Genomic DNA, 24583 nt, shown 5'->3' on the forward strand with positions numbered 1-24583 from the left:
TACCACCCAGCATAGTGTATCCCAAGGTGCTTCTCACCAGGCCACGGTTGCAGAGCTCCAGGGAAAGGCACCCTGGGTTCATCTCTCCAGTTTAAAGAAAACGGAAGCTCCATCCCTATACATGCTGCAGATGGCTTTTCCAGTCTACCTGAATTATTGCCAGCTAGAAGCACTGGTCATTGGGACTTGGGCTCTACCTGCAAAGTGTGGAAATGTGACCACAACTCCAGTGCCTTGTGAACTTTTCCTGAATATATGTGACTCCTGCTCCTTGGGACAGTTCTTAAACTGAAGTAGGGTTGGGTTACATTTACAAATAATATGAAGCAGTGATGGTGTCAACATAGACTTGGTGAACTTATATTAACATGTTAAGGACATTAAAAACTGTAAGAAATTTATTTTAGATCCTGCTGTATTAGTTAAGTTTTGCTTGATAATCTAATAGGCTTTAATCACTTAATTGTATTAGGACACTTGTTATAGTATCTGTTAGCATTGGCTATTTTAATTTTGTTGTTTATTTTATATTTTCCCAGTCTGCCTCCAAATCAGAACATGAGATTTCAGATGAATATGAATCACAGCAAACAAACTGAAGTTTTAAAAAATACAAAAGGGGGATCTGTTGGGGACCAAAATATAAACAGGGTATTTTCCAATTTGGATATATCTAGGGGACGGAGGTGCTGGACACAACCCCCCATGTCACCTGCCTAGTTAATAAAGAACTATACCTGATTCTCACTTGTCCCACCCATGTTCTCTGAAAGAGACTGGAAGCTAGTTTCTCCATGCCATTCTCCCAAACCCATCTGTATGTATTTGTCTTTAAGTCTTTGTCTATCATTTATTCAATTCCATGCCTTTTCCCGTTCAAAGACCCTGTAATAGACTCATCGTGGCTGGACTGTGACAATGAAGGAATTAAATGCTGACAAAGTTATTGGTATTTTGATCAGTATGAAAATTCTTTTGTGTCTGACTAATGTTGGCACAGTGGATTAAGTGATGACCTGGAACGCTTAGGACCCCAATTCAAAATCACATGGTCGCCAGCTAAACTGTAGGCTTGCCAAGTTGAGCACAGGGCAACTGCCTTAACCCCAGGGTTTCTGATTTAAACAAAGGGTAACTGGGTTGGCTTGAGCACCCCCACTCCAAGTCAAGGCACATATATGAATAACTAAAAGTGAAGAAACTATGAGTTGATTCCTCTCACTCTCTCTCCTCCAGCCTCTCTCCAATCCTATCTCTCATTTTCTCTTTCTAATCAATAAATTAAAAATGCTTTTGTATTTATCATAAAAGGGTAACTTGTGACTTACACACAGATTTAAACATTTACAGGAGAAATGATGATATCTATGGCATTCTCAATGCAATATTAGGAACATGGTCACAAATCATATTTACAGGAATTTTAAAAGTACCATATTTCCCCATGTATAAGATGCTCTCTTGTATCAGATGAACCATAAATTAGGGGCCCAAAATTTGGAAAAAAAAATGTATTCCATAAAGTTATTGAATTCAAGTTGCAGTCATCATAAAATTCATACAACTCCTCATCACTATCAAAACTCCCATCCATTACTTTGTCCTCATCTGTCTGATGACGAATCACTGTCTTCATATCCTGCCTTGTCCTCAGTTACATCTATGATATTTGAAAGACCACACTTCTTAAATGACTTGATAACAATCTCAATCTTCATATTATCCCAGGATCTTTTCACCCAGGTACAAACTTCTATACTTGGTTCTTCACTCTTCCTGGGGTGTCAAATGTTCCCAGAAGACTTCATCCATTAGTTCCACTCATCTCTCATGACAGCTCTGAAGGGTTTGTTAATGCTGACACCAAGTGGTTGGACATGGGATATCAAGCTTCCAGGTGCTCTACCTGAGCCAGTGACACCTTGCTCAAGCCAGTGACCTTGGGATCAAACCAGCAATCTTAGACTTCAGGCTACCTACCTTAGGTTTTCAAACCTGGGTCCTCAGACTCTCAGGTCAATGCTCAATTCACTGCACCATGACTGGTCAGTCTCTTAAAACATTTAACATATGTGGTGACATGATAGTCTGTCATTCTCAAAGGGATATTGAGAACGAATTTTTTAAAACATAAATTTAATTCCCCTATGTATCTTCTTAAATTTTTTCAAATAATTTTAGAGAGGAGAGAGAGGGAAGAGCAGTATGCATCAACTGAGTTGCTTCTCCTATGTGCCCTGACCAAGCAAGCCTGCATTTCAAACCAGCAACCTCAGCATTCCAGGTCAAGATTTTGTCCACTGAGACACCACAAGTTAGGCAGGAACATTAACTTTAAAATCAAATAAAATTTTATAATTAATAAGAAATTATGCCTATGTATATATGTAATAAGTATTAAAAAATCAATAATTCGGCCCCTTCCTGAGATGTCAGAAGAAGTCAGACAAAAAAAATTGGCCGAGGCCAGGAAAAAGTTGAGAGAATTTCAGCAGCAGCGAGGCATTAGTGTTCCTTCGGGAGCTAAGAAGAAAAAGAAGATTAAAAATGGCAGTAGCCCTGAGACTGCCACTTCTGATGGTTGTCACTCGTCTGAGGATGCACCCAAAGACCACGCCACTCCCGCAGCCCTGCCTTCTGCTGACACCATGTCACCTGGCAGTGCCCTTTCCCCTAGTGCTACGTCATCAACTCGGGACTGTGATCCTGAAAATGGTCCCTTTGTCCTGTCTGAAAGCACATTCTCGTCCACAGAGAGCCTGCGCCAGCTTTCACAGCAGCTCAACGGCCTCGTGGGTGAGTCTGCATCCTTTGTCAATGGGGAGGGGCTAGCATCTTCTGCTAATATAAAGGCTCTGGAGAGCCGGTACCAAGAGCTATCTCTAGCGCTGGATTCCAGCAATCTAACAAACAAACAACTTAGTAGGGAGATAGAGGAACTGAAACAACAGAACCAGGAACTTGTGGATCAAGTAGAAAAAGAGAAGCAGGAGTATAAGCAGAAGCTTGCAAAGGAACAAGGGGCTCTGAGAGAGCAGTTACAGATTCACATCCAGACCACAGGGATTCTGGTGTCCGAGAAGACAGAACTACAGACAGCCCTGGCCCACACTCAGCAAGAAGCCCGGCAAAAAACAGGAGAGGCGGAGGATCTGGCTGGTTTCCTGCAGTCCGCCCAGCAGCACTTTGGGGACCTGGAGCGGACGCTATGTTCTGTCTCCACGCAGCAGAAGCAGGCAGACAGGAGCAACAAAGAACTCACCAAAAGCCATGACGCCCTAAAGCTGGAGTTATACAAGAGCAACAAAACTAACGAAGACCTGAAGCAGGAGAACTTGGAGCTGCAGGAGAAGCTTCGGGTCCTGGTGACCGACAGGGAGGCTGCACAGCTCAGGACGGAAGAGCTGCGGAAGAAGCTGGAGATGTCAGAGCTCCTGTTGCAGCAATTTTCTAGTCAGTCGGAAACCCCGGATAGCAAGGAGCAGCTACAGCAGGCCCTGGAAGAGCGGGCCCAGCTGGAGACACACGTGGAGCAGCTGAAGGATTTGCTGAAGCAGCTACAGGTGGAGAGAGACCAGTATGCGGAGAATCTGAGAGAAGAGAATGCTATTTGGCAACAGAAGATGCAACAGATGTCAGAGCAGATGTGCAAGCTGAGGGAGAAGGAGAACAGCGTGAGTCAGATGCTGCAGCTGGAGACCAGCCCGGCCCAAGTGAGGGGCCAGATAGCTGTCACCCTGGCCCAGGAGCCTCCAGCAGGGCCCTCCGAGGCGGAGCAGCAGCTACAAGCCAAAGCAGAACAGCTACAGCAGGAACTGGAGAGCCTGGCAGAGCAGCTGTGGACCCAGATTCAGGACAACGAAGGTCTGAGCCGCCTGACGAGGAGCAGGGACAGCGGCTGCTGGCGCTGGAGTGCGAGGCTGAGCGCTGGGGGGGAGCAGGCCGAGATGCGCCAGCAGATCCTGGAGAACATGCAGAGCGACCGCGCCACCATCAGCCGCGTGCTGGCCCAGAACCGAGAGCTCAAGGAGCAGCTGGCTGAGCTGCAGGACAGCTTTGTCAGACTGACCAACGAGAACATGGAGATCACCAGCATGCTTCAGACGGAGCAGTATGTCAAGAAGGAGCTGGCCAAGAAGCTGGGCAAGCTGCAGGAGAAGTTGGGGGAGCTGAAGGAGACGGTGGAGCTGAAGAGCCAGGAGGCTCAGAGCCTTCAGCAGCAGCGGAACCAGTACCTGAGCCACCTGCAGCAGTATGCAGCTGCCTATCAGCAACTGGTCTTTGACAAAGAGCTGCTGCAGAGCAGCTCCTGCTGCAATCCCAGCTCCTGGAGCAGCAGCAGCAGCAGAAGGAAGTTCAGGGCAAGGCGGAGGCCCAGATGACCCGCCAGGAGTTGCAGGAGACCCAGGGGCTCCTGGAAGCTGTCAACCAACAGAACCAGCAGCTACAGGCCCAGCTGAGCCTCATGGCTCAGCCTGGGGAAGGAGACGGACTGGACAGAGAGGAGGATGAGGAGGAGGCTCCCGGGCCAAAGCTGAGCATGCCGGAGGACCTGGATAGCTGAGAGGCCATAGTGGCATTTTTTTTAAAAGATTTTATTTATTCATTATAGAGAGGGGAGAGAGAGAGAAAGGGGGAGGAGCTGGAAGCATCAACTCCAATATGTGCCTTGACCAGGCAAGCCCAGGGTTTTGAACCAGCGACCTCAGCGTTTCCAGGTTGACGCTTTATCCACTGCACCACCACAGGTCAGGCCATAGTGGCATTTTTTAACATAGCCTTCGCCAGTGCTGAGGAAGAGCAGGCCCGGCTGCACAGGCAGCTGAAGCAGCAGAGGGTGTACTGCCGGCGCCTGGCGCACCTGGCGGCTGCCCTCCAGCATGAGACCCCAGCCCCAGGCAGCAGCGGAGTCAGTGTGCCTGCGGAGAGCCACCAGGCCCTCCAGGGGGCAATGGACAAGCTGCAGAGCCGCTTTACCAAGCTCATGCAGGAGAACGTGGACCTGAAGGAGCGGGTGGAGGAGCTGGAGCATCGCTGCATCCAGCTGTCAGGGGAGACAGACACCATCAGAGACTACATCACCCTTTACCAGAATCAGAGGGCAGTGCTGAAGGAGCGCCACCACGAGAAGGAGGAGTACATTAGTCAGCTGGCTAAGGACAAGGATATGAAGGTAAAGCTCCTGGAGCTGCAGGAGCTGGTGGTCCGCCTGGTGAGCAAGCGGAATGAATTGTACGGCAAATTCCTGGGCACTGCCCAGAATCCGGCTGGGGAGCCCGCGACAGCACCCTCGGCCTCCCAGGCCCCTGGCGCTGCTCATAGCCTGGGAAACCTTCACGAGGTGAGCCTCGCCGACAGTGGGGAGCCCAGCCCAGCTGCCCTTGTGAACTCCACCGCACAGCAGATCATGCAGCTGCTGTGTGAGCTGCAGAGCCCGCATGAGTACCCAGGCTTGAGCAAAACCTCCTGCATCCCCTTCTTCTACCGGGCTGATAATGATACTGGGGTGAAGATCATGGTGATCTAATAACTCAACACTACTCTGGAGAGGCAGGGCCGGGGGCGCTGGCCCTGGCACCGGCACCCTGTCCCTGTCACTACTATTATAATACAAGAATAAACTTATTTATTGATAACAGAGGAAGGAGGCGGGGATGGGGTTGATTTGACTCCTCTATTTGTTTATTTTGGAATAAATAGATTCAGCCATAAAAAAAATCAATAATTCTGCAGAAAACCTATTAAATTTTTGAGCAAATATCACAAAAAATAAACAAAAATTTGAAAAACATTAAAACTAGCTAATTGGAAGTGTTAACAAAAATCTCAAGTCATACCGGAAATTATAAAAACAAACTTCAAAAAAATTTAAAGTATCTTTATTACCCTGCAAATGGTAAAGCAGCCATATAAGTAGTCAGACACTCAAACTGTAAACACAAATTGTATTTTTTCTTATTCATGGAACATCTTCCCAATGTAATCATATATTTTACCTCTCATTTAAATGTGAGCCCTTAAAACCCGTAGGAACCACATTTCTCATTCTTATATTTCTACAGCATTTGTTACCTTATAATTTACTATAAAATAAATATTTTCTTTTTGACTCATGGGTTAGCACTTTTTTTTAAGTGACAGGAGGGGAGATAGACAAACTCCAACAAGTGCCCTAACTGAAATCCACCTGTCAACCCCCATCTTGGGCCAATGCTTCAATCAATCAAGCCATCTTCAGTGCTTGGGGCTGACATTCGAACCAGTTGAGCCACAGGCTGCAAGGGAGGAGGAGACAAAGAGGGACAGGAAGGAAAACAGAAGCAGATGGTGGCTTTAGATGCTTGCCTCTCATGTTTGGCCTGACTGGGGATCAAACCCAGGAAATCTGCATGTTGGGCCAGCGCTCTCTTCACTGAGCCAGCCAGCCAGCCAGGGGCATGGGTTGGGTTTCAATAAAGGCTTTGAAGAAGCTAGATAATGAACATATTTCTTTTTTTTTTTTTTTTTTTTTTTTTACAAAGACAGATAGTGAGTCAGAGAGAGGGATAGACAGGGATGGAAAGACAGGAATGGAGAGAGATGAGAAGCATCAATCATTAGTTTTTCATTGCGCGTTGCAACACTTTAGTTGTTCATTGATTGCTTTCTCATATGTGCCTTGCCCGTGGGCCTTCGGCAGACCGAGTAACCCCTTGCTGGAGCCAGCGACCTTGGGTTCAAGCTGGTGGGCTTTTGCTCAAATCAGATGAGCCTGCGCTCAAGCTGGCGACCTCTGGGTCTTGAACCTGGGTCCTCTGAATCCCAGTCCGACGCTCTATTCACTGCGCCACCGCCTGGTCAGGCTGAACATATTTCTTTATTCATTGATGTATAACACAGACCTAGGTGATTCCTTGCAACAGTTGAGATAATTATATATGATTGCAGAAGCAATGAAACATGTCACCGTGGCTCTCCTTTCATGTTTCTAAATTTTTCTTCTCACATCTTACTATACCTATTCTCATTTACTTTTTTCTCAAATTTTTATGAAAGAACTCACAATTTGTAGAAACAATATCATCCATTAGCCAAGTTTTTAGGAGACTCGGAGCTCATGTTAATTCTCTCATCTTAGGACTCACTGTCCTTTATTTAACACCCATTGAGACTTATCTGTTCTCAAGCTTCATAGAGCCTTTTCTTTTCTAGCTATTTTAGTAGTCATCATTATAAACCTTCATTAATACTATTCTGTAGTTTGCTCAACCATAATGTTCTTCCAGATATCATCTGAAGTCCTCAGAATACACTTTTACTGCGTTTGCAGGTGAAATGATCATTTCCTAAAAAGGCTGAGATGCTGGGATCCGAAATCTGTATATCAAGTACAGATGTCCACATTCCAAATCTTCATGAATACCAACATTGAAGCTATCCTAGCACCAGATGGAAAAGTGGTTTGGAACCACTATTCCCAAGTCCTAGTCTTATTCTCTCAAGTTTGGAATAGACCTTATCTCAGAAAATTCAGTAAGAAATTTCACATGAAGCCTGACCAGGCGGTGGTGCAGTTGATAAAGTGTAAGCCAAAGACACAGAAATCGAAGTTTGAAACCCCGGGGTCGCTGACTTGAGCATGGCTTGAGCGTGGGATCATAGAAATTATCTCATGGCTGCTGACTTGAGCCCAAAAGTCACTGGCTTGAACAATGGGTCACTTGCTCTGCTGTAGCCCCTTGAGCAAGCACATATGAGATAGCAATCAATGAATAATGAAGGCGACACAATGTAGAACTGATGCTGCTCATCTCTCTTCCTTTCTGTCTATCCTTTCTGTCCCTCTCTCTCTCTTAATAAAAGTATACACAAAAGTTTGCACTAGCTTTATTTTTAATATTTAAAAATGTAAAATAACGACACCTCCATGAACAAATGAACAGATAAAGGAATAATAATACAATCAAGGAATATTACTCAGGAAGAAAAAAAGAGCTACTTATATAACATTAATGAATCTGTGAAGATTTATGCAACATAATTATAAGCAGAATAAGTAATTCTATTCCCATCATATACATTCTAGGAAATGCAGTGATCTATCAAAATAGAAAGTAAATTGGCACTGTATGTGGAAGTCCCAGGTTTGATTCTGGGTCATGGCACACAGAAGTGCCCATCTGTTTCTCCACCCCTCCCTCTCTTGCTTCTCTCTTTCTCCCACTCCTGCAACCATGGATTGATTAGAGTGAATTGGACCAGGATGCAGAAGAAGCTCATCGCATCTGCGTCAGGCACTAAGAAGAACTCAGTTGCTAATCAATGAAGCAATGCCCCAAGTAGGCAGAACATCACCCCTCAGTGGGCTTGCCAGGTGAATCTCAGTCAGGATGCATGCAGAAATCTCTCTGCCTCCCCTTTTATCACTGAATAAAAATAAAAATGGCAGATGGCCTTTTGGAACACTTTCAAAAATAATTTTTCACCAATACTGGCAGTTCTTGTAAATAAAAAAAAAATCATGTGTTTCCAGAAGCAACTGATATTGCAAAACCTACTCCCACTTCAAAGCGATCTCTGAGTATCCTAAAAGTCATGGCATTTAGCCTGCAGATTAGGTCCACAGAATCTGGCAGTCTATCCTAGGAGGATATGGGTAACAATAAAAATCTGGCAAAAGCTGATTTCAGCACCACACTGTGCCTTTGAAGGCACAGAATGTTTAAAACCCATATAAAAGTTGTTGACCTTTTCATGCCTTAGAGCCAAAATCAACTTATAACCTAAATAACATAGTAAATAAAATACCCAAAATTAAAGAGGACTCGATCAAAAGGGGCTTTATTATTTTACAAATGAATGGGACATGGCTATGGCATTTCTTGCATCAGTGACTTCAACATTTAAATATTTATCACAGGTATTTTGGGAAACTCGATTCCTGAAATGTGGTACATCTGCAAGCTGCCAGCTGAAAGCAGATGATGTTCTCTGAGATCAACACTGAGTCAGGTCCCTGTCACAACTTAGTAGTTAAATTAATGCTGATCCCCTAATAGCTCACACTACCTATAATTTACTCCAATAGAGAAAAAAAAATCAGCTTCCCTAAGCACATTAGGATGGTGGCTGGTGTAAACAGTGGACACCTGCTAGATGGTACGGGTGAACTACCTTTGGCAACAGAAATTTGCAAAGACATAAATCTGGGACGAATCCTGTATAACAGATACACATGCATAAAATTAAAATGAGCCAAATTGAGCCTCAGAGTTACCTACACTGTTGTTAACACTTATTAAAAAAATTTTACATTTCTGATACTTCTAAGATTGTCCTCTACTGTTAACTCTCATGTGTTTACACTGTTGAGAATTGCTAGCAAAAGATATCCCACAAACACTGCACTTATAAGGCCTTTCTTTCTCCAGTGTGAATTCTCTGATGATAACGAAAGCCAGTGCTACTAGAAAAGAATTTCCCACATTCATTGCACTCAAAAGGCCTTTCTCCTGTGTGAATTTTTTTATGACAATTCAAATGATACTGTAGCTTAAAAGATTTTGCACACTCACTGCACTGATAAGGCCTTTCTCCAGTGTGAATTCTCTGATGATAATGAAGGTTAGAGCTACTGAAATAAGATTTCCCACATTCACTGCACTTGTAAGGCCTTTCTCCAGTGTGAACTCTCTGATGAATTTGAAGGTCATATTTCCCCTTAAAAGATTTCCCACATTCACTGCACCCATATGGCCTTTCTTCTGTGTGAGTTCTTTGATGACTAAGAACATCATAGCTCCTGAGAAAAGATTTCCCACATTCATTGCACTCGAAAGGCCTTTCACCACTGTGTACTCTCTGATGATAATTCAAATAACACTTCAGCCCAAAAGATTTCCCACACTCACTGCACTCATAAAGACTTTCTCCAGTGTGAACTCTCTGATGACAACGAAAGCCAGTGCTACTAGAAAAAAATTTCCCACATTCATTGCACTCAAAAGGCCTTTCTCCTGTGTGAATTTTCTTATGATAATTCAAATGATTCTTCAGCTTAAAAGATTTCCCACATTCATTGCACTCAAAAGGCCTTTCCCCAGTGTGAATTCTCTGATGATAATTCAAATGATGCTTCAGCTTAAAAGATTTCCCACATTCATTGCACTCAAAAGGCCTTTCTCCGGTGTGAATTCTCTGATGGCAATGAAGGTTAGAGCTACTGAAATAAGATTTCCCACATTCACTGCACTTATAAGGCCTTTCTCCAGTGTGAACTCTCTGATGAATACGAAGGTCATGTTTCCCCTTAAAAAATTTCCCACACTCACTGCACTCATATGGCCTTTTTTCTGTGTGAATTCTTTGATGCCTGTGAAAGTCATAGTTCCTGCGAAAATATTTCCCACATTCACTGCACTTATAAGGCCTTTCTCCAGTGTGAACTCTCTGATGACAATGGAAAGCACTTTTTGTGAGAAAGGATTTCCTACATTCAATGCACTCATAGGGTCTATCCCCTGTGTGAACATTCTGATGATAATTTTTTCCTGTTTGCAAAGTCACCGCAGACACTAAGATTTCATCTGGCTTGTCCATGGTATGAGTAGCCTGCTGTTGGAGATGTCCTGATTCAGTAAGGATGTCCAGCCCTACCTCCTGGCAGGTAAAAGTCATCTGGGATAAATGGAAATTGTTGCCCTTTGCAACTGAGACCCTGTTCACATGTCTTTCAAAATGCTTCTTTTTCACATAACGATCCTCATGGGGCTGACACTTTGTACTGAAATAAAAGAGTTCTTCACATGCACCACATTTCAACAGCTGTGACCCCTGCAGCACAACCACATTGAAAATGTCTCTCAAAACGAGGCCACAACTCTGACAGGGGTGTCTTTTCTGCAAACTCAGAGCCACATTAAGATCCTTTGCCCGTGACACCCTTTCAGAAGCATTCTGTTCACTGAGAGCCTCCACATCCTCTGCTTTACAGCAGCAACCTGAACAAAAGAGAATGCTGGAGAATTACATGTTGACCTTATAGGAAAAAAGATTTCTCAACATAAATGAACATCTGTCACAGGTAGGCATGATTCTATGGGGTGACTTTTAAGAAAAGTAAGTTAAACTCTGAAGAAATGGTAGTTACCCATTACTCAGCCCCAAAAGTCAGTCAGTAGTGGAGACCTCACCCAGCAAAGATGCTAGCATACAATGGGACACTAAAATAAAGGCTGGGTCCACTACTTTTTCTTCAACAAAAAGCTTCCTGGAGGATTTTCCTGCTGCAGTAATCTCAATGTGCACAAACACATTAAAATCAATTATATTAGGCCACATGATGTAAACACCAATAAAAAATTTAGTACATCAGGTGTTGGGGCTGCAGGAAGAAAAGAGGAAAATGCAAACAAACAAGCCCTACCAAGGACAGCAAGTACCCAGAACACTGCAAAACCAAGTAGTGCCCACAATTCACATGTGAAACATGAATGTTACAGGGATAGAAGGCACAGGGAAATGCAAATCCTAGGCCAGGTCACTAGGGATAGTGAGGCTCTTACCCAGCGAGGATATAAGCTCAAAGTTCTCCAGCATCACATCCAGATACAGGCGTCTCTGAGCCTCATTAAGAAGGCACCATTCATTCCTGGAGAAGTACAGGGCAATATCTCCGAAAGTCACACCAACCTGTAGGAATTAATACAAATGAAACTAGAACAGTACTTCTGAGAACCCACAATCCTACTTCTTACACATCTTCCCCCACAACTCCCTCTAGGACTCACCAGTTCAGAGACAGCCCAGTCCCGTTTAATCACTCTTATTGCCCTCAGCAACAATAGCTGGGTTAAGAGGGACGACAGGTAAATGAGACCCAAGCAGGTGTTTTTCAACAGATGGTTCATGAACCGATTCACTAGGAATTTCATGTTGGTCCACGAGAAAGTTAATCACCCTGATGTTATAGAAATATTACAGATACAATGATATTAGTCAAATTAGCTTATGATCAGGATGATTTCTACATTAGCAATAATTCTATTTTCACCATCCCCCAAGTGTAAAAAGGTTGAAAACCACGATTTAATCTCAGGGCCGTGTCTGCAGGGCCTCATCCTTCCTGCCAAAAAATTGCACTGAGAATCCCACATTATGCCTCCATTCCACAGTCAAATGTGGGTTGTGCTTTATCCTTAAATTCTTACACCAGATTCTCAGACATGCTCTAGCTGTACACACCATTGTGTAATCTCTACCTCCTTCGCATATTTAAAACCAAAGTCTCTCTCAGCTCTGCCACCTTCCTGCTTCATACCTCAGAGATCTCTGTGAACTCACCCATGAATTTGGAATATGGTATCCAGAGAGCGCTTAATATACTCAAGCAGGATTCTGAAACTCTGAAACGGTCTGAGGGATCCCAAATCCAGAAAAAGCCCTAAATGAGGCTCTGATATCCTTTTTGTCTACTTCTGGTCATTGGTACAATATTTGTCACCCAGATCCCAATGGAAATTTCACTAAGAAATGACCCCTTTCCACATTTCGTGCTGTTCCTTCACAATCCACAACCCTCTTCTCACCACTCAAACTTTCCTTAACAAAATCAAGGACATGGTCTCCATTACCAGCACAATGCCACTTCCAAATGACCATATTTGCCCATGACCTTAGCCACCAGCAAGGCAAAAAACTAGCCAGAGCCCAGCAAACCACAAGGTAAAATTCCTGTGAAGCACGATCCTGCCCTCAGTATCATCTCATCTCATATACCCCTTGACCTCTACAGCCACCAATGTCTCTTATCCCATCCAGCCTTGAGCACCTGGGGGAATAACTGTCTCCACTCTGATGCCACTATCACTCCTCTTCCTCACCTCTGCTTGTGAGGAGGAGCAACCCCAATCAGGCGACAAGGAGACAAACTACTGAGCTTTTGTGATCATTTCCACCAAAATATGCACTCTGTCCTGAATGTCTACCTCAACTCCACCCTGTTACATAAAAAACCACAGCTTTGGGCCCTGGCTGGTTGGCTCAGTGGTAGAGCATCAGCCTGGCGTGCAGGAGTCCCGGGTTCGATTCCCGGCCAGGGCACACAGGAGAAGCGCCCATCTGCTTCTCCACACCCCTCCCCCTCTCCTTCCTCTCTGTCTCTCTCTTCCCCTCCCGCAGCCAAGGCTCCATCGGAGCAAAGATGGCCCGGGCGCTGAGGATGGCTCTGTGGCCTCTGCCTCAGGCGCTAGGATGGCTCTGGATACAACAGAGTGATGCCCCAGAGGGGCAGAGCATCGCCCCCTGGTGGGCATGCCGGGTGGATCCCGGTCGGGTGCATGCGGGAGTCTGTCTGACTGCCTCCCCGTTTCCAACTTCAGAAAAATACAAAAACAAAAAAAACAAAAAAAACCCCACAGCTTTTGCACATCTCCATCCTGTATCCCTCCCCAGATTTCCAGACTTGTGTGTTCAGTTTCCCACTTGATACCTTCTCAGTCTTACCACAGCCAAGAAAACACTTCTGATATTTCCATGGAAAATTAACCTACTACCATCTTACCCAGCAGTTGATGGAGCATCCATTGCTTTTGCTCCTAGAACCAAAATCTCTGGGTTGTCCCCAACTCTTCCCTTTCTCTCCCTCAGTTGCAGTGTCTAAAACTCTACTCTGCCCTACTTTTAACATAATGAACCATGGAAATGACCAGACGGTGCTACAATGAACAGAGCACTGAACTAGGATGCAGAGGACCCAGGTTAGAAACCCCGAGGTCGCTGGCTTGAGCACGGGGTTGCTGGATTGATCGTGGGATCATAAACATGACCCCCATGGTTGCTGGCTTGACTCCAAGTTCCCTGGCATGAGCAAGGGGTCACTTGCTCTGCTGTAGCCCCCTCCCATAGCCCGGGTCCAAACACATATGTAAAAACAATCAATGAACAACTAAGTTAGCAGAACAAAGAATTGATGCTTCTCATCTCTTCCCCTTCCTGTCTGTCTGTCCCTATCTGTCCCTCTGTCTGTCTCTGTCACAAAACAAAACAAAAAACTGAACCATGGCAACAACTCTGGTCCATCAGCACTACTACGGTTATAGCACATGCCTTCCCCTGAGCTCCTGCCACCTCCCTTAACCCCATTATCTGTCCTCCACTGTGTGACCACAAAGAGCCTGTTAAATCCAGGAGAGACCAACTCCTTTATCCTATGCAAATGCTCCATTATCTCTATAATACTGTAGATGCCACCACCATCACTCTGCCATTTTACAGGTATTAATCTAGAGTTCCCTGCTCTTTGTTTTATACACAAAGAATGGAAATATGTGCTACCTGTTCTCAACTCAGTGGCATCTACAAGCATTTTGACATGCTGGCGACTCTCCCTGGGTTAACCTTCCATATCTGTTTACATTTATCAGCATATATTGGGGCACGGTCATTTCACCTGTAGCCTGCACTCGGGACACAGGGCTTGTGGGTATTGCATGAATTTCCACATCTAAGAGCTGAGAAAACACCAAGAAAACAGTCTGGAAGTGAGGAAGGAGAAACCAGAAGAATGCAGAAGAGGGGGAGCCTGCAATGTCTGGGGTCTTACGCTCCAGCCTGTGACCTCAGAGTTCTTTAATGAAGGAACAAGGCCAGACAGAAAAGTCAGAAAAATAACAAACCACGGGTGTAGATCTTGCTTATTATTAGTTTCTTGAAATAAACATGCAACTCCAGTAAGAATTAGTGATAGGATTATCAAGGACAGACCCTCCAGCTTCCTCTCTCCTTCCCCTCTCTAAGACATGAAAGTCATGTAGGCCTGCAAACAAAGAAGTCAGAAAAATCAGGCATTTGTCACGTGAAAACTAAAGCTGTAAAGGTATATAATATGTAAGAAATCTAACTTCAGGGAGCACGTGTTTTGTTGCCTCTTTTGGGGTCATGAAGCTTTCCCAGCTAAATAAATCCCACTTCTTTCATCAAGTTGTCTGGGTCTTTTTGTCCTGCTTTGATCCCTGAAATAGAGGCACCAGGATCCCAGACACTACAAGGTGGAGTCAGGACCAGAGAGAATCGCTGACACGCTATCCTGACTTGTCTAGTTTACATAAGTAGTTTTTCAACCTTTGGATCCTGTGGAAAGACACAACCACTACTCCTTGACCTGTTCTGGATTCACTGAACTCCAGCAAACTGTCTTTTCTCTGGGACTCAGTCCTCAGTGCTGCCTCTTCCAGCTCTGTGACCTTGGACAAGGGCTCAACTCCCGAGATCTCACTGTCCTCATCACCCACGCAGTCTGTTCTCTCTCTCAGCAAGATTGAAAATATCTTGAAAACCCGAGTCTCTCTCTGTTCACAAACTTCTATGGTTCCAAGGACCCTAAGAATGAAAGCATAGGCCTCTGCCTCCCAGTCAAGATGTGACTGACTGCTTGTAAGGCCAAGGGCTGCCACCATCATGACCATTCACATGCAGGTGTTTCATTGAATTCAGGCAGAAGGTAAAGAAACAGTGGAGCCCAAGGATGGTGGGCTATTCTGTTTATTGGTGTCTCTCCAAGACAGGAAAGCCACAAGAAAGCCAAGGAGGGCAAGAGATCAGGTGTAGCAGGAAGCTAACCAAAGGAGGACAGATAACATTCTATTTTTTTTCCATGACAGAGACAGAGAGAGAGAGGGAGAGAGGGACAGACAGACAGGAAGGGAGAGGGATGAGAAGAATCAGTTATTTGATGTGGCACCCTAGTTGTCCACTGATTGCTTTCTCATATGTGCCTTGACCGAGGAAGTACAGCAGACCTAGTGCCCCCTTGCTCAATCCATCGACCTTGGGCTCAAGCTGGTGAGTCTTGAACAAACCAGATTAGACCACACTCGACTGGCAAGCTCGGGGTCTCAAACCTGGGCCCCCTGCATCCCAGTCTGACGCTCTATCCACTGTGGCACAGCCTGGTCAGGCGGGGATAACTTTAAATAAAGGAACAAGAATTTATTAAAGACAGCGGAGCACATAAAGCTTACAGCTCCAAAACATGGGCTTCCTGGATTTGATATTCTTACAGGTTATATACCTTTACAGTATCTAAGCAATGGGCATGTGATTTCTTTTCTTAAGGTTTCCCAGGACTCAAGGAGAGGGGAGGGAAAGTTTCAGTGGGGTCAGTGAGGGGGAAGCGGTTTCCAGATCACTGGCCATAGTTACATACAGATCCTGCTATTCTTGGTTTGTATTATAAGTGACTCCTAAGTATCCATGATGACTACTATGGGATGTAGTTGATTTATCACTGGCTGACTTGGTTATCCCTGCTGGCTCCTTTCTCTTCTATGCTTTTCCTTTCATCTCTCTCAGGGAAGAGGGGTCCTGTCCTTCCTTCCTCATAAGGAAAATAAAGAAATCCTGGAGCACCTTCCAGTGGAGGGCACAGAATCTCTCTTCCCTTTCTATTCTTTCTTTTCTGGCAGAAAACCCTCTCCCCCAGCAAACATTAGCAAAACAATGGCCCTTCCCAAGCAGGAATGCAACTCACAATTTGCAATCAGCTGCCCTGCTCTCAGGACCAGCACACGCTGAACAGCCCAGCTCCATTTGTTTTTCTATTCTTTTCTAAGTGGGGGGGGGGGGGGGGGGGAGAGGCAGGCGGACTCCTGCATACGCCAGACCAGGGTCCACCTGGCATGCTCATCAGAGGGCGAAGCTCTGCCCATCTGATGTGCTGGTCTGTTGCAACCAGAGCCATTCTAGCTCCTGAGGTGGAGGCCATGGAGCTGTCCTCAGCGCTAGGGGTAACTTTGCTCCAGTGAAACCTTGGCTGCGGGAGGGGAAGAGAGAGACAGAGAGGAAGGAGAGAGGGAGGGTGGAGAAGCAGATGTGCGCTTCTCCTGTTAGCCCTGGCCAGTAATCGAACCCGGGACTTCCACACGCCGGGCCGCTGCTCTACCGCTGATCTAACCGACCGGGGCCACCATCGTTAACAAAAAAAAATGGGTAAATTAAAAAAAAAAAAAAAGGTTTACAAACTCCTTTGCCCAGCAGCGCACTCACATCAACAGGGCGACTCAGCGCGGCCGCCGCCATCGTCTTTGGACACTGGGAATTCAGGAGCGGGGCCGGAGCGGAAGGCGAGGAGTTGGCTCAGGGTACGACGGTCCCGGTCCCAGCCTGGTGCAGGTCGCCCCGGGCGGCGTTGCCGAGACTCACACTCCCGTCTGTGCGGCGGGACCACCACTGTCGAATCTCGCGCCTTACCTTCCCCGGATCTCCACAGCGACTCTGCGCTCCAGAAGCGCAGACTGATCTTGAAAGGAGACCAACCACGAGCTTGAAGAACCACGGAAGTCCCGCCCCTAAACCTTGTACCTGAGCGGAAACACCCTTTGGAGCCTTCACCGGCATAATCTGCGGTCGTCGGCGCACCCCCTTCTGGGTAATGTAGTTCCTTCAGTCCAAGGTGGTGATTCTGTCTTCTAGCTGTTGATGTTAGGACTGCCCCCGGTGTATTGCCGGGAAATTCAAGAGTCCCTGTCCAAATGCCATTTTGCAAATAACCGGCAAAAGCGCAGTTATCAAGCTATTTTCTCGCTTTGATGCACAGCCTGCGATCTAGGGTAAACAAATAATACATTAGAAAATTTTCTTCTTTAAAAATAATTTCTATGTAATAAACGCAGATGTCCTGATAAAATCAGGTAAGATACAGGCATGTCTAAACAGTACAAAGTAATGAATTTAACTATCTACCACCAACCAATTACTTAAACCAAATACCCTCAATGACAGCTGGAACAATAGATAAAAGTCCAGTGGATAAACATGACATTGACTGAAAAACCCTAAGAAGAGCCATACTGTCAGTTCACTCAGGCCACAGTTGTTCCAAAAGTGGATCTCAATCCCAAGCCTCTAGTCTTGTGTTCTTTGGGAGAAAGAATTCAGACAGGGCAACTGCAGAAGCAAGCATAGTGAAAGTTTATTAGAAATACAGTACATATTGAACAAAGGGGGGTTGGGCTCACCCAAGAATGACTGGTCAGATGAAGTAAGGGGTTGGGATATTTTTTCTGTTTTGTTTGCAGATAATGGAAGTTAAGAGACAGATAGATATAGAAGGTTAAGAACAGGTCTGGCTTCCAGCCTGGTGGATGGGCCTTGTTCTCAGTTTCTGGCCTGCCCAGTGTGGATATTGGGGCATACATCCTGAAAATACACCAAAAATATTAAGAGCTTTCTATTGCAACCCAGTAGAGGTAATTTTTTTAAGTGAGGAGAGAAGAGAGTGAAACAGACACTTACATGTGCCCCCTACTGGGATCCACCCAGCAACCTCCATATGGGACTGTTGTTCCAATGAATCAAGCTATCTTCAGAGCCTGGGGCTGACACTTGAACCATTTCAGCCATTGGCTGCAAGAGGGGAAGAGAGGGAAGAGAAGAGGGAGGAGAAGAGAAGCAGATGGTCATTTCTAATGTGCTGTGACCAGGAATCAAACAAGGGATGTTTGTACTGCAGGCTGATGCTCTATCCACTATGCCAACTGGCCAGGGCCAATTTCTAGGGGACAATTGAATATAGCATGCATGTATGACTTCCTTTAGCTGGTGCTCTGTCTTCAGGATCTGCTCTGAAGATGTCAGGCACCCTGTTCTGTTTCTTGTTTATCCGACCATCTGGCATCTGGCTCCTTCAAGCAGAACGTCATTTGGGGAAGTAGAAAAAAACCCAACATTATGTGTACTGCCTCAGTTGGGCCCACTATGGAAACTTAATATCCCAAAACACACGCTAATACTTAAGCATCTGATCCTGATGCTATCAGAATTCTCAGCTCTGCATATTCAGCAGTGTTGCTAGAGTCAAGCTATATTTGATCTGAGGCCTCTGACACTAGTTTATTATAAAAAAATGGTAAACATGTTGAGGACATCAAAGAAATGCAATTACGAGCATTCCTGAGATAATGTGGATTTTGTTCCAGTGTAACCAAGTGAATAATGGCAATAAAGATAGTCATACTAATTTGTTGGTTCCCTAATACTTATAAAATTAATGTTCACATAATTCAGTATTATAGTCTACTAAGCGTGCTTAAGCATTATGTCAAACATAATAATGTACATACTTTGATTAAAATACTTATTTCTAAAAATGAAAACATCATCTGAGCCTTCATTGAGTTACAATCAAGTTGCAGATGGAGGGTCTTCCCTTCATGTTTATGAAAACATGTTATCTGTGAAGGTCAACTGAGCACATCACAATCAAGCTATGCATGTCTACATTGGAGAATCTGGAACATTTTACAAAACAATTGACCTAGTTACACCATCATACATATGACAAATATCTATAACACAATAATGTAGGACACACATTTGAAATAAAAAAGCTAAGATGCATAATGTAAACATAAAATGGGAGTTTATCATATATCAGTTGAGAAAAAATTTTGAAAATATAGAAAATTTGATTTTGAAGCATAATTACTGGTATTTTTGAAAGTATAAAAATGTTAGCCCTGACCATTTGGCTCAGCAGTAGAGCATTGACCTGGTGTGTGGATGTCCCAGGTTGAATTCCGGATCAGGGCACATAGGAGAAGCCCTCCCTCTCTCCAACTCCTGCATCCATGGCCCAAATAGTGTGAGTTGGCCCCAGCTCCTGAGCAATGCTCCATTGCATCTGCCTCCATTGCTAAGAAGAGGCCAGTTGCTGAGCAATGAAGCAATGCCCCAAATGGGCAGAGTATTACCCCTTAGTGAAATTTCCTGGTGGATCCCAGTCAGGGAGCATAAAGGAGACTGTCTCTTGGTCTCCCCTTCTCTCACTGAATTAAAAACACACACACACAGCCCTATGCAACTCTTTCAAAAATGTTTTCTTTCACTAATACTGGCAGTCATTGTAAACAAGAAAAATGTCATGTGTCCCCAGAAGCAACTGATGTTGTGACACCTACTCATACTTCAAAATGATACGAGTACCCTAAAAGTCATGGCATACAGGCTCTGCAGGAGGGCCACATATCTGGCACTCTTTTCTAGGAGGATATGGGCAACAATGAAATTTGGCAAAAGTTCATTTCAGCACCACACTGAGCCTTTGAAGGCAGAGAAAGTTTGAGACCTATGTAAAAGTTGTTGACCTCTTCACACCTCTAGAGCCAAAATCTACTTATAACCTAAATGGCACAGTAAATAAAACACCCATAATTAAAGAGGACTCAAACAAAATGACCTTCATTATTTTACAAACCAACGTGACATAGCCCTGGCATTTCTTGCATTGGTGACTACAACATTGGAAATATTCATCACATGTATTTAGGAAAACCAGGTCCCTGAAAAGGCAGTCTATCTACAAGCTGCCAGCTGAACACAGATGATGTTCCATGAGGTCAACAGAGTCAGGTCCCTGTCACAACTTATCAGAGTTAAATAAATCCTGATCCCATAACAGCTCGTACTACTCATCACTTCTTCCAACAAATCGGAGAAAAGAATCAGCTTCTCTAAGGACATTATGATGGTGGCTGATGTAAACAGTGGGCACCTGCTAGATGGTACAGGTGAAATAACTTTGGCCACAGAAATTTGCAAAGACATAAATCTGGAAAGAGTCCTGGACACGTTAGAAAGTACAACATAGACACACATGCTCCCCATCTAAGTAAACGTTATGGAAAATCTCCATACCATTTACATTTGGGTGCATAAAATTAAAATTAGACAAATGGAGCCTCAGAGTTACGTACACTGTTGTTAACACTTATTTAAAAACTACATTTCCAATACATCTAAGATTGTCCTCTATTGTGAATTCTCATCTGCTTAGACAGCTGAAAATTGAAGGGAAAAGATTTTCCACATTCACTGCACTCATAAGGCCTTTCTCCAGTGTGAACTCTCTGATGATAAGTTTCTCTTATTTGTAAAGTCATTCCAGACAGATTACCTCTGGCCTGTCCCTGATATGAGTAGCCTGTTTTTGGAGATGTTCTGAATCAGTCAGGATGTCCAGGCCTACCACTTGGCAGGTAAGAAGCATCTGGGAAACATTGAAATTGTGGCCCATTGCAAGTGAGACCCTGTCCACATGTCTTTCAGAATGCTTCTTTTTTATGTACTGATTCTCATGCTGTTGACACTTTGTACTGAAATAAAATTGTTCTTCACATGTGCCACATTTCAACAGCTGTGATCCCTTCCGCTCAACTAAGTTGAAAATGTCTCTCAAGATGAGGCCACAACTCTCACAGGGGTGGCTCTTCTGGGAAGACAAAGTCACATTAGGATCCTTTGCCTGTGACACCCTTTCAGAAGCATTCTGTTCAGTGGGAGCCGCCACATCCTCTGCTCCACAGCAGCAACCTGAACAAAAGAAAATGCTGCTGAATTACATGTTAATCTTATAGGAAAGAAGATTTCTCAACATAAATGAACATCTGTCATAGGTAGGCATGGTTCTACGGGCTGATCTTTAAGAAAAGTAAACTCTGAAGAAATAGTAGTTACCCATTACTCAGCCCCACAAGTCATTCAGTGGTGGAGACCTCACCAAGGAAAGATGCCAGCAGACAATCAGTCACGAAAATGAAGGCCGGGTCCACTACTTTTTCCTCTGCAAGAAGCTTCCTGGAGGACTTTTCTTCAGAAGTAATCTAAATGTACTCAAACCCATAAAAATCAATTATATTAGAACACATGATGTAAATATCAATACAAGAGCATGTGTAAACTTCAAGGTTCTGCTGGCACGGATCAGGGTTGTAAAGTAGTAAAGGAAGACCTGCGAGTGGAAAGCTTGGCATGTGAAGTTTAAAGAGGTGAAGATTACCAATGGGTTTGAAATATGAGTAAAAATGACAACTGTTAAATCTGAGTAATTGGCAAAGTGTCAGAAATAAGTTGAAAAATAGATTAACTGATAAGCAAGGACAAAGGTATGGCAATGAGAATGTTAACAAAATGCTATTAAGCCAAATTAGTGCCAAAGTTACAACCTTAAAGCCCTGACATGAAACCCTCAGCAACAGCCTTTCACCAAACCAAGACTCCCTCTGAGCCCACTTGGTTATTGGTGGAGTCATGTCCCTCCTGTGATCCACAAATGACTCCTCTCCTTAACCGTAGTTGAGCCATTAATCGGATTCGGATCATACAAATACATTAAAAAAAAAACTTAAGAGAGTGATGGTCAGAGAGCAAAAAACTGACCATAGACAAAAGATCTATGTGAGTGACATCAGTAGGATGGCAGAACAGGAGATAGGAGAACTCATCCCCCTCTTCAGATAAAGTAGACACCTGTCCATGAAAAAAAACAGCCACAGGAGAAAGAATAAAAGCTCAACTGAGACAAACATCACCACAGAAGATCCAAAAGGAAAGCCCTGCACAGAAAGGTTAATTGGAAAGTCCAAATTAGCAAACCTATGTAAAGATGGCTAAGTTCAGAAACAAGTATCAGTGTTACCTCTATCAGCCAGTGTACTGTGATAGCTTTGACCTTAGTGGTTGGTTCTGCAAAACCCCAGGGAAATTTTGCTGTTAGGAATTAGAGTAGTATTGGCAAAAATAATATCCAGGACCAATAACTTTACTAGTAAATTCTATCAAATATTCAAAGAAGATTTGATATTTTTCCTGGGAATTAATATATAAAAAATAAAAGGCATTCAAAATTCATGATTCTGGCCCTGGCCGGTTGGCTCAGTGGTAGAGCCTCGGCCTGGAGTGCAGAAGTCCCGGGTTCGATTCCCAGCCAGGGCACACAAGAGAAGCGACCATCTGCTTCTCCACCCCTCCCCCTCTCCTGCTTCTCTGTCTCTCTCTTCCCTCCCGCAGCCGAGGCTCCACTGGAGCAAAGATGGTCCGGGTGCTGGGGATGGCTCCTCGGCCTCTGCCCCAGGCACTAGAGTGGCTCTGGTCGCAACAGAGCGACGCCCCGGAGGGGCAGAGCATTGCCCCCTGGTGGGCGTGCCGGGTGGATCCCCGTCAGGCGCATGCGGGAGTCTGTCTGACTGTCTCTCCCCGTTTCCGGCTTCAGAAAAATACAAAAAAAAAAAAAAATTCATGATTCCAAAGTAGTTAAAAATGGGGTTAAGGATGTAGAGACATTTTCTGAAGAACTATGTACAAATGAGCAACAGGAATATAAAAAGTGTTTTCTTATTGATCAAGACGAAATCTATTAGGGCCACTGCAAGACTACCAAGTACAAATCCTGCCCAATGAAAGCTCAGTACAGCAGTTACTGGGGCTGTAGGGGGAAGGAAGGGAGGTGCAAACAAACAAGCCTTACCAAGACGGCAAGTACCCAGAACACTGGGGAAGCAGCAGAGCCCACAATCCACCTGCTGACAACGAAGCATCCCTGAGGGAACTGGGGGCATGGAAAATGCCCAGTCTAGTCCAGGCCACCGGGAAAATCTTACCCAGAGAGGATATAAGTGTGAAGTTCTCCACCATCACTTCGAGGTACAGGCGTCTCTGAGCCTCATCAAGAAGGCACCATTTTTTCCTGGAGAAGTACAGGGCAACATCCTCAAAGGCCACATCAACCTGTCAGAATACAAGTGAATCCAAAACAGTCTGTCTGAGCACCCGCATTCCAACTCCATAAATATGTTCCACGCTCCACTCCTTCCAGGGCTCCACACTTCAGAGAAGACACCTTGGTGCAGCTCTGCCTGCCCGGTCATAAAAGTCTTGTTCATTATTTCAATCCCCCTCCAGTGAAAGCACGTAGGAGGAATGGAAATGGGGCTGGGGGTGGAGATGTTGGTGAGGAGATAAAAGGGCAAAAGACACCTTACTCATATACCTTCATCTGGCAAACAGTCCTATGTCGACGTTACAGTGGATACTTATTCTGGATTTATAGTAACCTCTGTCAGAACAGGAGAGGCTGCTAAGCATGTTATAGCTCATTGTCTGTATGCATTGTTCTATTATTGGATTTCCTAAACTGGTTAAACTGAAAATGCTCCTGCATATGGAGCAAAAGCATTTACTGTATTTTGTCAAACCTTTCGAATTATGTGTTTTTCTTACAATCTTTAAAGTCAAGATATTATTAAAGTGTACCCAGCAAATATTTTAAGGTCAATTAAAAAAATTTTAAAGGGGGGAGTCATATCCTGAAACTCCTATGGGTCTATCATATCATGCTTTTTATTTTTAAAAACTTTAAATTTCTTTTGAATGCGTATGTACAGGAGACTCCAAATCTTTTTCTCCTGCAAACTACTACCTTCTTTATTTGATCTAGCTAATAACACTGTTTTGTCTTTTTCCAAATAACTCCAGATATATGGAAAAGATTTATATAGGCAGATGGGGATCCTCAAACCCCTCAGCGAGATGTTCTGAGCATGGCTTTTAAGATACCAAGAGGCAGAAAAAGCCCAATAGAGATCAGGGGAACTACCAGCTTTTAGGATACACCCTTAAAGGCTCCAATGCCCCAAAGGATTCTCATAGGATGCCTTCTGGGTCCTGCTTCAATAGTGGAAATGAAGGTCATTGAGCTAAAGCCTGCCAGACTTACATGCCTCTGCTGTGAGGAAACAGGGACACTGGAAGGTAGGCTTCCCCCTCCCTCCTC

General features: G+C 44.4%; 2 protein-coding genes across 2 annotated transcripts; one reads left to right on the forward strand and one right to left on the reverse strand.

Annotated features, from left to right (window-relative positions):
• Positions 1-2414: 2414 nt before the first annotated feature.
• LOC136399509 (golgin subfamily A member 2-like) lies at positions 2415-5549 on the forward strand. The gene is given in 3 exon segments (XM_066374732.1): positions 2415-4296; positions 4299-4567; positions 4754-5549. Coding segments are annotated over 3 exon segments (2910 nt in total). The 5' UTR covers positions 2415-2429; the 3' UTR covers positions 5528-5549.
• A 2318-nt stretch (positions 5550-7867) lies between these two features.
• Positions 7868-17249, reverse strand: LOC136399456 (zinc finger protein 256-like). The gene is given in 4 exon segments (XM_066374630.1): positions 7868-9401; positions 9403-10979; positions 11544-11670; positions 17023-17249. Coding segments are annotated over 4 exon segments (1833 nt in total). The 5' UTR covers positions 17056-17249; the 3' UTR covers positions 7868-9305.
• Positions 17250-24583: the final 7334 nt, after the last annotated feature.

This window comes from Saccopteryx leptura, chromosome 3 (assembly GCF_036850995.1).
Source record: "Saccopteryx leptura isolate mSacLep1 chromosome 3, mSacLep1_pri_phased_curated, whole genome shotgun sequence".
In the NCBI taxonomy this organism is placed as follows: domain Eukaryota; kingdom Metazoa; phylum Chordata; class Mammalia; order Chiroptera; family Emballonuridae; genus Saccopteryx; species Saccopteryx leptura.